At 45.6% G+C, this 14,988-nt stretch overlaps 1 protein-coding gene across 1 annotated transcript in view; it reads left to right on the top strand.

Moving 5' to 3' along the window:
• Positions 1–3,482: 3,482 nt before the first annotated feature.
• The window catches only part of LOC138826213 (dynamin-binding protein-like), a 34,395-nt gene continuing 22,889 nt past the window's right edge, over positions 3,483–14,988 (top strand). The window contains exon 1 of the mRNA XM_070021392.1: positions 3,483–4,804. Coding sequence (XP_069877493.1) covers positions 3,661–4,804 — 1,144 coding nt within the window. The 5' untranslated portion in view covers positions 3,483–3,660. The remainder of the gene's footprint in view (positions 4,805–14,988) is intronic.

The raw sequence follows: 14,988 nt of genomic DNA, 5'->3' as shown, positions 1-14,988 counted from the left end.
AACAGGTGAGACAAGAGCTGACTGCGGATGCCCTGAAACCACAGGAGCTGTGGGAGTGAGACAGGCTGCTGAGCTCACACTTAGGAAGTGAGGAGCCCACAGTCAGACCGGAGGATGGCTTGGGCCCATAGAGCAACGTTAACAATCGTTTCCATCTCCTTCATTTCTCCCTCTGCTCTTTCTCTACCTCTCTTTTCTCTCTTCTTCCAGCTTCACTTCTAGAATATGTGTGGCATGTTTCTGTCCCTTCTGGGAGTCACACAGAGGGTCACTATGGCTGATAACCCACTCTTTACATGCAAATACCATATGGGTGCTGGTGCATTGGGGCTGAAGGAGCAGGTAGAAGAAGAAGCTGTGTGTAGGACAAGAGAGCAGAGTGGGTGCTGAGTGCTGCCCGGGGCTGAGGGAAGCAGGAAACTCCCCTTTCACTCATCTGCATCTGTTTACACTGGTATGTCACAGAAAAATACAGTCACAACTTTTGATTAGTTCTGGATCACAGTAGTGTAGAGGGAAAGAAGAGGCAGTTTTGTCTTCATGCAAGCTGTGTCTTTAAGGCTCCAAAAGCCTTGAAAAGAAGTAGAGGGCCCTGTCTTCATTTCTCCTCCTGGCTGATTTACTAGGTGTGTTTTCCTTATCATGCTAGCTTTATCAGATATGAAGTTGCTGAAGAGGACTTTGTTTCCCAAACAATTAAGGAAAGAGTAATCTTTTTTGAGACAGTATATTACAGAGTATCAGTAATACAGCTAATCAGTACTGATTAGCTGAGTCTGCCCAGCTAATCTTTACTTTTAATTGGATTAGAAATAAGCAAGAACAACGACATATAGATTTAAAATAGCAGAGAAACCATGAACTTCATTGTCTGACACATAAGAAAATAAACAGATGACTCATACTTGTAATCTTAGCTACCTGGGAGGCTGAGAATGAGAGGATTGCATTTCCAGGCCAGCCAGGGTAGAAAAGTGCAAGATTCTCCACTGAATGGAAGGAGAATGCGGTGTGACACAGCAATGGTGGGAAGGTTAAAGTACACAGAGGGAGCTCAGGCATGCACCCCAAAACAAGACCCTGTCCTATAAATAACCAATGAAATACAGGGCTGGAGTATGGCTGGTTCAGTAACATCAGGCCAGCCTAACAAGCATAAAACCCTAAGTTCAAACCTCAGTACCATCAAAAAGAAAATAATAGTCACAGGGGTTAACCATAGCTAGAATTGATTTTTTTTTTTTTTTGCCAGTCCTGGGGCTTGAACTCAGGGCCTGGGCACTGTCCCTGAGCTTCTTTTGCTTAAGGCTAGCCCTCTACCACTTGAGCCACAGCCTCACTTTCAGCCTTTTCTCTTTATGTGGTACTGAGGAATCGAACTCAGGGCTTCATGCATGCTAGACAAACATTCTACCCTAAGCTACCTTCCCAGCCCCTAGAACAGATTATTAACAGAAATTGAGCTTCTAGAAGCTGATAGCTCCTAGCCGTGTCTCAGGGGTTCTCTGTAGATTATGCCATTGCCCTGTAACATTATGAATTCGTTCATAGTAAAAGTTGGCCTCCCTAATACCGGCTCTGTGAATCATGCAATCAGTCATCCTATGGTAAATTTGGTAAGTTGTAGATTACAAAGTCAGCTAGTCTCACTGTGCATGTTCCTGTGCATGTGTTAGGAGGGAGGGCAGGTGGGCCTGGAGTGAATGGTAGGATGTGCGGGATGGAGTTAATCTCTAACTCTGAAGAGGTCCACTCTGAATCAGAGATCCTGGGAGAGTTCACGTGCTTGCTTACAACTTGAGAGAAGTTAAGGGGTTACTATGTTTTAAGATAGTCCTCTCAGTCTTGTAACCTGATATCAGACAGATCTGGGTTCAAATCCTGGCCATAGCTTATGTGATGTTGGGCAAGTTATTCCAGCTCCTAGATTATTTCTTTATCTGTGGTAAAATAAGAATAATTACATACCCTCCTTGCAGGATAGAGAAGATGAAAAAGGGAGTTGGTATTCATTTCCCAGTGCCAACCATAGCATGCAGCACTTGCTGAAACCATGGGAGTTTCTGGGCCAGGAAACTGCTCTCTAGAAGATACAAGGGACAGAACACATGGACAATACTCACACAAAGTCATCAAACACTAGGCAGTCTAGAGACTCCTTTAGTCATGCTGAGAGTCTAGATGGTACAAAAAGGCACATCAGGTAGTTGTGGAGAGGAAAAAGAAGTTGTAAGGGAAAGCAGGACCAGAGATGACTAAAGCTTGAAAGACAGAGAAGTCACGGAGGCCCATTGAACCCTAGAGAGATGCATGGTTTACCCCACATAGTATATATACAGCATACTGCCCTGCTCTCCTCCACTTCTTTCCACTGATTCACAGACATGGCTTCAATACAACTTCCAGGAGTCATTTCTGGACAGCCAATCAATCATCAGATAGTTACTGACCTGATTTAAGGGCTGGTTCTTAGTGTGTGGACCTTCAACCCCCTCCTTATCCTTTGTATAAACCCTGGCATTCTGGCATTCCTCCATCTGGAGCTGGCCTTCCAGCCTAATCTCTCCTTACATATTCTGGCTTTCACACCCTTTATTTCCTTAGTTTTTCCAGTGTGGAATGTGGTTGGGAATCCTGCTTATCCCTGAAGGCATGTCTCTGAAGTCCCCTGCCCCTGAGGGTTTGCTTGACTTTCCAGACTGTGGCTTGGCTCCCCCCCCCTCCCCCCGCAGAGACTTCTGCTTCATCCCCCTTCTCTCCACCGTGCGCACACACAGCTAACATTTACTAAATTCAAGTAGACCTTTTTAAGCCATCCTTTCTAACCTCATTCTCTTTAACCTCATTCTCCAGTTCCTAAATATGTTATGTGAATGTAATAAAAACAAGTTTTAGGAAATAAATGGTTTTGATGATTGTGGGACGTGACATTCTAGGAAAATGTGAAAGCATACCTGGCTTTTCCCCTGGATGAGTTTTACCACCATGGAATTGCCCTTTTCCCCCCTCAGTGGCCCAGCTAATAGGGATTCCAGTATGCACTGCCTGATCCCTTGAATCCCACAGAAGTAAAGCATTTTAAGGAGGAAGGGTTTTGCTGTCCATAAAGGAAAGGCTGTTCTGAACAGTTTCAGAGATCTAGGGGTTAAAAGCTGGACTTGAGGGCAAGGAATAAGGGCTTAGTTTGAGCTGCTCTTACAAGTATTTGTTTACACTGCTGGTGGCTTCTAAAGGATCAAAGAGGCAGACAGACTGACATCTGACCCTACCTGGAGCTTTTGAAGGGATTGCTTTCTCTTCCACATAGCTTTTTCTGCAAAACCTTCAGAGCAGCAGAATGTTTCTGCCTAGAGTCCATAAAGCAGCCAAGCCAGTCTGACCAGCTTGAGGGAAACACCAACAAGGCTGCCAACACCAATCACAAGAACTCTAGTTACTAATTATCCTTGGCCTCCAAGGGGAAAGAAATAGTAGCTCACTGATTGGATCCTGAAGGTGAAATGACTCCACATTGCTCTACACTTCAACCAGAGCCAACAGGAAGAGTGTACTGAGTGCTTGGAAGACATTTTAAGCAAGTCCAGCCTTAGGCACCTGTCTGCATTTCAGCCCAGCCCATGTCCATGGAAAAGAGAACTAAAACTCGTGTCCGTATTGAATATGAGTGAAACTCATGAGATTAGAAGAGAAAGAGAAGTGGAGGAGAAAGGTCCCTGGAGCTCCAGCTGTAAGTATGAAGACCGCAGGCGTCTCCGGAAAAGGAACCCCACAGTCCAGAATAAACTTTATACAGAGAATGACCTGGATTCTACACACCGGGCAAAGGAGCGGAATCGGCCCTACAGGAAAAGGGACTGTGGATACTGGGATTTTGAGCAGAGTGAATCAAGCTACATGAACTATGGGAAAGTAAATGAAAGTATATTTCAAGGTGGCTGTGATGTTGATAGGGATGTAGAAGATGCCAATGATGGGGATCTCAGGCCTGGGACAAAGCGTAATTTGCTTATGCAAAGCCCAGAGCTTATTCGGAATGCTGGGAGATATAGGAAGATGAATGGTTATGTAGATTGTAAGGATGTGATTTATAATCTCAAGGACTTGAAAAAAAAAGAACAGTGGACTGGCCACAAGTGTTTGGATGATTCTTTGGGGATTTTATACGAGGCTCACGAATGGTATATGGACCTCAGGAATTTTAATGATAGTCTTGAAGACTGTGAAGAAATTAACTTCTATAATAGAGATCTCAACCATTTATATCAAGTTCCTGGGAAGTATACTAATGGTCAGTCTATGAACTACTCACATTTGAATGGTGTCAGTGAAGGTAAAGAATTTGCTAAATACTATGAGGAGGACAGAAATACTTATCAAAATAATAAAACCTATCCTAAAGCAAAGACTCATATTATGAGTCAGAATAGTTTTCATACAGAAAATAAAGGGCATGATTCTTTCTTTGTAAACCATGAGTATAAATTTGATTATAACAGAGGAGCAGATTCTCTCCATCAAGTGGAGAATTGGGACTATCATGGCTTTGACAAAACAGGAATGATGGCTCCTCAGAGCAGAAGGGTCATCACTGCTGGTCTGCAGAGTCAACATCCCAGGGGGGAGCAAGGAGAGCATCAATTTATGATTGCTCAGAGTCCTGAACTGGAGAAGAGCACCTGGCAGTTAGGAGCAGACAGAGCACTAACTGTCCCAGAGGCTTGGAAAAGGAATAGCTGCTTCCGCCGCACTGCACCCAGCACCCTGAGACGCTCAGAGTTTGTGCAGAACAGGAAGAAATCCCAAGGTAGGAACTCAGCCAGCCCTTCGATAGGATGAAGTATGAGAATAGGTGAAATGGGTGGCTAAAGCAGGGACCGTCCGTAGCAATGGTATACTTCATTTCTTACCAAGTATATCTTGTGTAAGAACAACCTTTAACAGATTCCTGTTAGGAGGCATTTTGTAAAGTGAGAGTCCTGGAAATTCCAACAAAATGCAACAGGGCTTCCCAGACTAGACAACCATCTCATGGAAATTTGCCTTCACTCTTCTTGGTTCTGTCAGATGCCTCTTGTCACAAATACTTTTCCATTCTTAGGGTAATGTTTCTTCTTCTGTTCCTCCTTCTTCTCCTTTTTGTCCCACCATTTCTGGAGTTTGAACTCAGGACATTGTCCCTGAACTTGTTTTGCTCAAGGCTAGCACTCTATCATTTGAGCCCCTGCACCACTTCCGGCTTTTTCTGAGAATGGGTCTCAGGGCTTCCTGCAGGCTAGACAAGCACTCTACCACTAAGCCACATTCCCAGCACGGTTTGTTCTTCTTACGGGAAATAGCAAGTTCGTTATTGGGGTTCCAGACTAGAATTGATTTTCCAGGAATGTTTCTCTCAGTCCCTACAACTCTTTTAGATATAATCGAAAGGAAGATTGGACTTGTTTTATATAGACTGTTCATTTCTTGACATTGAAGAGTCTTAAGTGAATTATGAACATTGAAACTCTTGTAAAATACAGACTGTTTGTATTTATCATGGTGTTCTTAGGTAGTCAGATAACTTCTTCTTAATGCTCCTTGACTAAATTATCTATAAGATGGAAATATTGGCATATTAGGGATGCTTTGTTTTTTGCCAGTGTTTTCAACTCTGTGAAGTGAACTTCATAGAATTTTTGCTGTGTGGTTTTTATAACTATCGGACTCCTTGTTGAGCTTTTTTTTTTTTTTTTTTTAATTGTGTGTTCTTTTCAGTTCTGGCCAGTTTAGGAGAGTCTGGATAATTGACAGAGAATAGAGTAGAGCCAGAGAAGGCAAGTGATCGGATAGGTTTTCTTACACCATCCTTGGTCTCCTTCAGAATAGGCTGGCTGGTTGGGTTTGTACAGGGCCATTGAAGACCAAAAAGATGAACAGCTTGATGAGATCCTGGTTCCTCCAGTGGTTTCAAACCATAATCCTCAGATCTCAGCCTCCTAAGTAGCTAGGATTTATAGGTGTGAGCCACCAGTACTTGGCTTAGTCTTTTTGTGTGTGTGTGGGGGGGGGGTACATTTTCTCTCTGAAGTGATAGAAGTTGGGTGATATCTAAATTCTTCCCAGCTTTAAACAAACAAGTCTGATTCTGTGATTCCGTGGGTTGGTTTCTGTATTGCTGCTGCTATTCCCTGCCCCCACATTTGTTCCTTACGTGAACTTTGCTTCCTGTCTACAGTTCCTTGTTTTACTGAGTCTCCTAACTGTCATCCAGGGTGTTGATTGTGTTTGGTGTGGCTGGAGTCCAACCCTCCTCTCTGGGGTGTTGTAATGTGCCTTGGGATCTCCCAGAAACCAGCTCAGTTCCAACTTATCATTTCCATTTTTACAGCTCTTTCTTTGTATTTGAGAACTTAACTTTGAGAAGTATAATGAATAGATAGCTCAGTTGGTGCCCCTTTTCATGGCCCTGATATTCCCCTTTCCCAGAGATAAAAATCTCATCTTAGTAATCTTTGTGCTTTCTAATGTTCTCTTAACTGTTCTAAAGAAAAAAAGCCGGGCGCTGGTGGCTCACGCCTGTAATCCTAGCTACTCAGGAGGCTGAGATCTGAGGATCGCGGTTCAAAGCCAGCCCGGGCAGGAGAGACCGTGAGACTCCTATCTCCAATAAACCACCAGAAAACCGGAAGTGGCGCTGTAGCTCAAGTGGTAAGCATTCGCCTTGAGCTGAAGAGCTGAGGGACAGCGCCCAGGCCCAGAGTTCAAGCCCCACGACCGACAAAAAAAAAAAAAAGAAAAAGAAAAAGCCATGACCACCTACTGTGACATCATAACCGGTGGTTACAGAAGGAAAAACAAGTAGTAGACTGCACGTGCCTTGAGTTCAAATCTCAGCTCTTTGGGGTTTCTAAACTTTGGGTTCTAATACCTTGGGGTTTCTAAACTTTGGATAAAAATACCTGTCTCATGGTGAGAGAGAATCAATAAAACACTGACTCACAGCTCAGAAACACATGCTTATCAACTACTCTCTTTATGTTTTATCAACTTACCTCCCACCCCCTACCAGAGTGTCTTGTCCCCTGAGATCCAAATTGGTAGTCTCCACTGGGCATTTGCCCAGGACTTGTAAAACACCTCATCTTTAATGGTGGAATACCATCTCTTCCTTCCTCCTGTCCCGTAGCTACCCTGTCCCAAAGTCATAGGAAAAACAATCTTGTTGATGGTTGCTCCCCAGCCAGAACCCAGTCAGAACCCAGTTTTTTCCTCTGGCTTTCTTTTCTTCATCTGCTCTGTCAGTTTATTCTCCTATGGACCCTTCAACTTGGGTATGTTAGGGTAGGTCTGTTTCAGTTTTGCCCTTGGCCTTAGGGTGTGGCCCCTAGTCCTGAGAGAACCTGACTCCCCTAAGGTTTCCGAATGTTGAGTGAAGCTCTAACTTGGAGCAGCTCAGATTTCACATCTGGATTCCCAGCATACCTCAGTTGCTGAGTATCTCCAGGACCTAGCTCAAGTCATTTCTGTTAGGTTCACTGGAGTCTCCTTGCTGGCACACATAACTTAAGAATTTAAGGTATTTCTCCACAGATATTAGAGTTCTCTATGGCTTCTGCTTTTCCAGGATTTCTTTCTTCATATCTAGCTCCAGCCTTCAAGCGCTGGTCCCTCAGTCCAGGAAGGCTTTCTTATGTGGCTTCATTCCCCTGCTTTCCAGGAGACTAGGGATTGCCCTGGGGCCCACGGGAGAATGTGGAGCTTACATAGTTTGGTTTTCTTGTCATGTGAGCTTCAGTTTCTGCCTACTTCTTGATTGCTTTCTAATGCCTATCTCTAATTATTGTTTTTGTAGCTTATCCAGAGTTGTTCACTGGTTGTCAGTAGGAACTTAGTACAGTGTTGTTTTGAAGGTTTTGCTTGGCTACTACCATAAATCGTTATGATGGAAAGGAGTTTCAAATTTTATGTTACCTGTGTTGAACTTAAATGGTAATAGAATATCCATATGAAAAACAGAGACTAGGGGCTGGGAAGGTGGCTCAGTGGTAGAGCGCTTGCCTTGCATGCCTGAGGCCCTGGGTTCGATTCCTCAGCACCACATAAGCAAAAAAGAAAAAAGCTGGAAGTGGCACTGTGGCTCAAGTGGTAGGGTGCTAGCCTTGAGCTGAAGAGCTGAGGGAAAGCACCCAGGCCCAGAGTTCGGGCCCCACGACCAGACCCAAAACAAAAACAAAAAACAAAAAAACCCACAGACTATATAAAACTAGAATTTGAGGTCTTTCAGTGTTGGAAGGCTACACAATTGAATATTATTAGAGTGACAAGTCTCATGGTTTTATAAACTGGGTAACCATTATTGGGTCTTGAAAGTTATTTAGTAGGTTATGACAAACATTTTCTCAAAAACAAATACAATAGGGATGTGAGAAATTGGGTGGGATCAGAAGGAGGCCTCTTCAGAATGTGTCCTCCATGAGCTAAGAACATTAAAAGGTGTGATGGTGTATGATGAGAAAACAAGCCACATTTTGAGAGGTTGAATCTTGGAGTCTTTATTAAAAAGGCCAGTGACTGTATGATGGACTCCTGTCTCAAAGACTACCAGTCAGCAAATACACTTAACACTGTTAGGAAACTGAGCCAGGAAGGCCAGAGAGGAAAGAAAGAAGAAAAACAATACCAAGAAATCAATTCAGCTCCAATGGAGAGCTGAATTTGGATGCCATGGTAACTGGAGAAGAGCCAGGAGACAAGAGACAGGACATGAACATGGACACATGTGGCATGGCGTAATGGCACCAGAGCTGGTCTGGGCCTAAACAGGGCTAGGTCAGGAGGCAGGATCACAGGAAACTCCCAGATTAATAACCTATCATCCAAGTCTCCACTCCTGTCTCCAAGGATTCAGGTATGCTCACCTGGGAGGTTGGAGCTTCACCTTCCCCCACTATGAAGACAAGATGCCAGACCCTACCATCCACCCTGTGGCCACGATGGTGGTGGCCAGACCTGATCACCCTCAGTGGGAGGAGAACTTGAAAGGCAGTGAACTTGAAATATCACAACCTCATGACAAGTCCTGGTAGGAATCCAGAAGCTCTGACACACTCAGCCCCCTATCCTAGCACCAGAGTTTTCTTGAGAAAACAGTAAGTGCCCATGGCTGTTGTTAGCCCAATGAGCACAGCCATGCATTTGCATCAGGCTGTTGAGCCTTTTGAGTGTGCCAGTGTGATTCTGGTGGCAAGACACAGGCTTACATGCCTGGTTCCATAGACAGATCGGTTCCATGGAATCTAGAAACCCCTTTCCTCGAAGTCTGACTTAAGAGTCTTGACCCTCAGATCTCAGCCTTCTGAGTAGCCAGGATTACAGGTATGAGCCACTGGAGCTGGGAAATGATTTATTACTATTTAATTATTTCCGCAAGCGGGGCGCTGGTGGCTCATGCCTGTAATCCTAGCTACTCAGGAGGCTGAGATCTGAGGATCGTGGCTCAAAGCCAGCTTGGGCAAGGAAAGTCCATGAGACTCTTTAATCTCCAATTAACCACCAGAAACCCGGAAGTGGCACTGTGGCTCAAGTGGTAAAGTCCTTGACTTGAGCTGAAGAGAGCTCAGGGACTGAGCCCAGGCCCAGGGTTGAAGCTCCACAACTGACAAAAAAAAAATTATCTTGCAAAACCCATCTTTGCCTTGTTATGTCTTTTACTTCTGCCTAGAGATTTAAAAATAACAATCTCACAGTCAGCCTAGCAACAGCATACTGTATGAGGATTTATTCAAAAGTGATGTCCCATTGGTCCTAGTATTAAACTCCCTCTCCTGGCAGGGTCAGACGCCGCATTCTCATTGCTGAGTCACCGGATTCTGGCTGGCTCTCATGCCCTCTGGATGCGGGTCCTGGAATAGATGGGGAGGAGCTTTGATCTAGGTCTAGGAAGGAGGTACAATCCCTCCCAGCAGGGATTTTGCTCTTGGCTACTCGGCCAAGTTTCTGAGCAAGTTCCACCAGGAAACTTTGTTCAGTTGTGGTTGAGCTTTAGGATCGCAGTATGATGGATTCAACACTGAGGTTGGTGATCTAAGAACTCTGCCTTGGACCCTGCAGAGGACAGTGATCACAGCGCTGAAAGGTTTACAAAGAAAGAGCAGGACAGGGAAAGAGTGGGAACTGGGTAAGCTGCCCCAGTGACCAGGAATATGGAAAACCAGGATTTATGATTCCTCCTTGCGTGGGCTCTGCAGGAAGAGAGTGAGCCCGTGTATAAACTACTTCCTCGCAGGATTTGGTACAAAGTTTTTGCTTCTAGATAAGATTTGAGACTTTATTTTCTTATATGCAAGTTGACATTTCAACAGTGTTCTTTTTGTTTTTTTTTTTTTTTTGCCTGTTTTCTTAATCAGTTTAAAGGATTTCGGTTAAGAAAAAAATCGCTGCTTATTAAAAAGTGAAGAAAGACTTTGAGGTGCTAGTCTCTGCGACTCGGGTAATTGAGAGCTACTAGTACAAGAATATTCTCATTTAATAACAGATAACTTCCCTCCCCTCCAGTTTCTCATATCAGTATTACATGTTCATCAGGGACATAACTAGAAAAAGAGTAATATTAGCATAGAGTGCTTGCTGGGCACTCTTTGTCTCTGTAATTCTAGCTATTTAAGAGGCTGAGATGTTAGGCTTGCTGTGTGAAGCCAGCTGGGGCAGGAAAGTCTGTAACCACCAAAAAGCCGGAAGTGGAGCTGTGCTAGAATGCTAGCCTTCAGAAAAACAACAACAACAAACTCGCATAGTGCCCAGGCTGTGAGTTCAAGCTCAGGACCAACACAACACCAAACTAATATTTTAAAGTATCTGCCACCATGCATGCCACATATAGAAAGTGATATATAAATATTTGTTCAAATAAAGTTAAAAACTAAAAACAGCCCCATGATGATACAGAACTTTCTGTAAATAAAGTTAAAAACTAAAAACAGCTCCATGATGATACAGAACTTTCTGTTGTTGCCCTCGGCGGGCAGCCCTGCTTCAGCAGCAGGCAGAGACCAGCAGGGTTGCAAACCTATAGCAGCATGCCTGCTTAAGCTTGTGTGTTGTAGCTCAAGGCAGACAACCCCTACCAGTGTTCAGCTCCACTTCTAATGCTGCTGCTGTGGCCTCCTCCAGTTCAAGTCTCAGAAGTCTACAATGAAGCCTAGGACAATGGTGGATGAGTATGAAGAACTTTATTTGGAAGAGAAATATCTAGCTCCAAGGCTACTCCTCTAGTCATCTATCCTCTCTTCTTTATACTGTCTTGACTGCGTCACTGTCACTCCTGTGTGTGTGTGTGTGTGTGTGTGTGTGTGTGTGTATGTGTGTGTGTCTGTCTGTCTGTGAGTCTGTGTCTACCTATCTCTGAGACTGGAGGTTCTTATACCCTGGGCTGGATGCTGATTGGTTGTCCCTATTATAATTAAGTATTTTGGAAGGTCCCAGAACATTCTGATTGATTGTTAATACTTAATCATTTCCCTTGGTCAAGGCCTTTCCATAGGGTCAGAAGGTTATTGAAACTGGGAGGGAAAGAGAAGGAAAGGGAAGAGGCAATATTTTCCAAAACTGTGTCTCTTTCGCACAGTTTCTGCCTGCTAAACCAAGATGCTGTCCCTGGAGGGCCTGTGTCCCAACTCTGTCATATCCACCCCATCTAAGAAATAAACCCAAGGGAAGGGACAATGACCACTCTGCTTCAAGCTGAAAAGCAGCATTGGTAGGGGAATGGCAGTCAGGCATTCTAGAGACCTGTCGAAGCTACCTGTCTTCCCCATGGGAATTTCCACCTGAGCTTCCGTGTGCATGACCATTTCAAGTCTGATGTACTCTAGACAAAAGGAAATAAATTTCACAAGATTAAACAGACAAGGGCCATGCATGAGTAATAGAGCAAAGAAGAGCTTAGAATGGAAGGATCCAGGACTGCACACTGGAACTTAGAGAGGACAAAATGGGTTGTTTCCAACTACTTAGAGCCTGTCTGTGCTAGTAGGTTAGTGACTGTGATGTCATTTTAATCATTTGTATGTTACAGCAGGAGAGAGAGTATGTATAAGAAGCATGACTTGGGCTAGGAATGTGGCTTAGTGGTAGAGTACTTAACCTAGCATGCATGAAACCCTGGGCTCGATTCCTCAGTACAAACAGAAAAAGCCGGAAGTGGTGCTGTGGCTCAAGTGGTTGAGTGCTAGCCTTGAGCAAAAAAAGACAGGGACAGTGCCGAGGCCCTGAGTTCAAGCCCCAGGACTGGCAAAAAAAAATTTTTTTTAATCCACTTGGGACACCCAGCTTTGTCCTGGACCTGTTAAAACAGATCTAAATACCTGTCCAGTTGAATATCAGGCAGGCTTAGGAACTATTTTTCCCTAACCTCTTGGGGGACAAACACAGGTGACTCCATTTGGAATCAAACATCCCTTCTGGTCTGAGGTTAGGGTCCCTCATTGCCAGGATAAGCTTTGCCCTAGTAGGTCTCCCCTTGACTCCAGGATGAGATACTCTAGTGGTTCTGATCCCATGTTAGAGGGGAGGTTGGTGAAAGCAACCTTTTTTTTTTTTTTTTTTTGCCAAATTTAAGCAAAAATATCAATAGAAGTAGTTTCTAAGCAGGGCCTACTGAAAATCCAGTTTGAAAAGATCACGTTGACAAGTACTTGTAAGAACCATCCTCTGTGAACCTGACTGCAAATGCTCCAGAGGATCTGAACTAAAATGACAAGACTTAGAGTGGCCACGTAAAAATTCTCAAACAGCAATTGATCAAACAATCTAGTTAATTCCATTGCATACAGCATTTTAGTGTACTAATCAAGATCGACAGCATTGTGAGAACCACTAAGCCTTTCCTGTTACACTTATGAATGCATGAGCCTGTCATGGGCTGGTATCGTCAGAGGGCACCTGCTTGGTGTAGGGTCTTCCTTGTATGTATTTATGTTTCCTAGAAGGCTTCCTGACATAATGGTAACCTAAATACAAATATACAAGGAAGCTGGCAACAATTCATACTACATACTTAGTGCTACATGCTTCATGTAATCATTTAAAAGACCTTCATGTAAACAGATGTTAAGATCTATTTTCCATTTGAATTTAAAAGGATCTCTCTCTCTCTCTTCTTTTTCTTTTGTGGATCAGAGGAACCCTACTGTCTCAGGGTGCACCTTAGGGGAGTGCGTGCCATAAAGGGCTTTTTAGCCAGACCCTAGTGGCTTACACTTGTAATCCTAGCCACTCAGGAGGCTAAGATCTGAGAATCCTGGTTCAAAGCCAGCCCTGGCAAGAAAGTGAGACTCTTATTTCCAGTTAACTACCAAAAAAGCCAGAAGTGGAGCTGTGGCCCAAGTGGTAGAGTGCTAGCCTTGAGCAAAAGAAGCTCAGGGACAGAGTCCAGACCCTGGGGCCAGCACAAAATAAACTAAGAAATAAATAACTGGTTTGCTACCCATGTAAAAGATGTGTTAAGAGAGAAGAGCAGTTCCAGACAAGGTGTTCCTGGCCCTTAGCCATTTCCTGTCACCTAGCCTCTGAAAGAACCTTGGATGAGGGAAACAAGCTGGCTGTCCATCAACCCTCACACTGTAACAGCAAGTTTAGAAGCAGTGGGGAAGACTTTTTATTCACATGCGAAAACTCTTACATCACTTAAAATGTCACCAATCGAGAGCTGTCTTAGCATGACAGGGGTAGCTCAGGGTGAAGGACTTGCCTAGTATGTTGGCACCTTGGATCTCAACTTCTACCCCAGATCCCAGGGTTTTTCTGAGGCCCGCTCTGGTTAAAGCAGTGTGCTTTCTTTTCTGTACACCTTCCTCTGTACTCTCCCATATTGTAGGTGTGAATGTAGGGAAGTGTGTGTGCATCTCACGGGGGCTTTTCTTTCATATTCGCTTTCCCTTTTCCTTTCTCTTTTTCCTTACAAAACAACAACAACAACAACAAAGGTATTTTGTGTAACCTTCTCCTCCCCTAATTCCTTAAAATGTTAAGTTTGTGAGCGGTGAGGGGCTCCAGGTGGTGCCAATCACTGTTGGGTCTTAGGTTCTGAATAGCCTGGACCTTCCCATTGAGACCGCCCGTCGGTCTGCGGGTTTGGGGTTGAGGCCCTGGCCTGGAGGGGGTGGGTTTCCTAGGCGGAGCCTCCGGCAAAGTAAGGCACTGCTCCCCGCCCCGCTTCTCCCGGAGCGTGGAGTGGCCTGGGCAGTTTTTCCTGGGAAGTGTAGCCCCCTCCTCCCGCTCCTCCAACACAAAGCCCCGCCGAGGCTGTGCAAGTGAAGAGCCGTCATCCCCGAGGGGACCGCTCCGCGCCGCGGGGGTGAGTCCAGCTCCGGCCTTTACTCCCGGCCCCTCCGAGCCGGGCTGGGTGCGGGGGACAATTCATATGGAAATGTGGGAAGGGGAGCGGGGCATCCCCCACCCCCATTCTGAGACCTTGGGGGCCGCAGGCATTCCTGAGCCCTGGGAAGATCCCGCCGCGCGCACCGGGCTGCGCGGGGCGCGCTGTGGCGGCACTGCAGGTACCGGCGGGGTGCGGGGAGCCGCGGGGACCCCGCACGCGGGCAGGGAGGGGACCTGGCTGGGAGTACAGACCTTCGCCGCCCCGGGCCGCCCCCGGAACGTGCGGGAAGTTGCAGGACAGGACGTGTTGCCGCCACCGCGTTTCTTGGAAAGAGGGAGGTGACCGCCGGGAAGGCGCGGGGCCCGGGAGCAGCCGGCCCCGCTCCCCTACAGAGAATCCTTTCAGCGGGAAACTGAGGCGCGGCCACCCCGGGGAGAAAGGGGCCGGGGCTGGGTTCTGGGCGCGGCTCCCCGCACGTGCTTTGCCCCTCGCCAGCCTTCATTGTTCTTGCCGGGAAGTCGGACTTCAGAACCGGGGCCCGGGGTCGCCCGACGCCCGTCCGTGGGAACAGGACGACCTTTAGTTGAGCCATGACCTTGTTTAGTTCCTTCATCGACCCCACAAAACAGGTCCAT

This window comes from Dipodomys merriami, unplaced genomic scaffold (genome assembly GCF_024711535.1).
Source record: "Dipodomys merriami isolate MVZ:Mamm:240054 unplaced genomic scaffold, mDipMer1.0.p SCAF_14, whole genome shotgun sequence".
Lineage (NCBI taxonomy): Eukaryota > Metazoa > Chordata > Mammalia > Rodentia > Heteromyidae > Dipodomys > Dipodomys merriami.
Note: the sequence above shows the minus strand (reverse complement) of the source record. Positions and strands in the feature narration are given on the sequence as shown.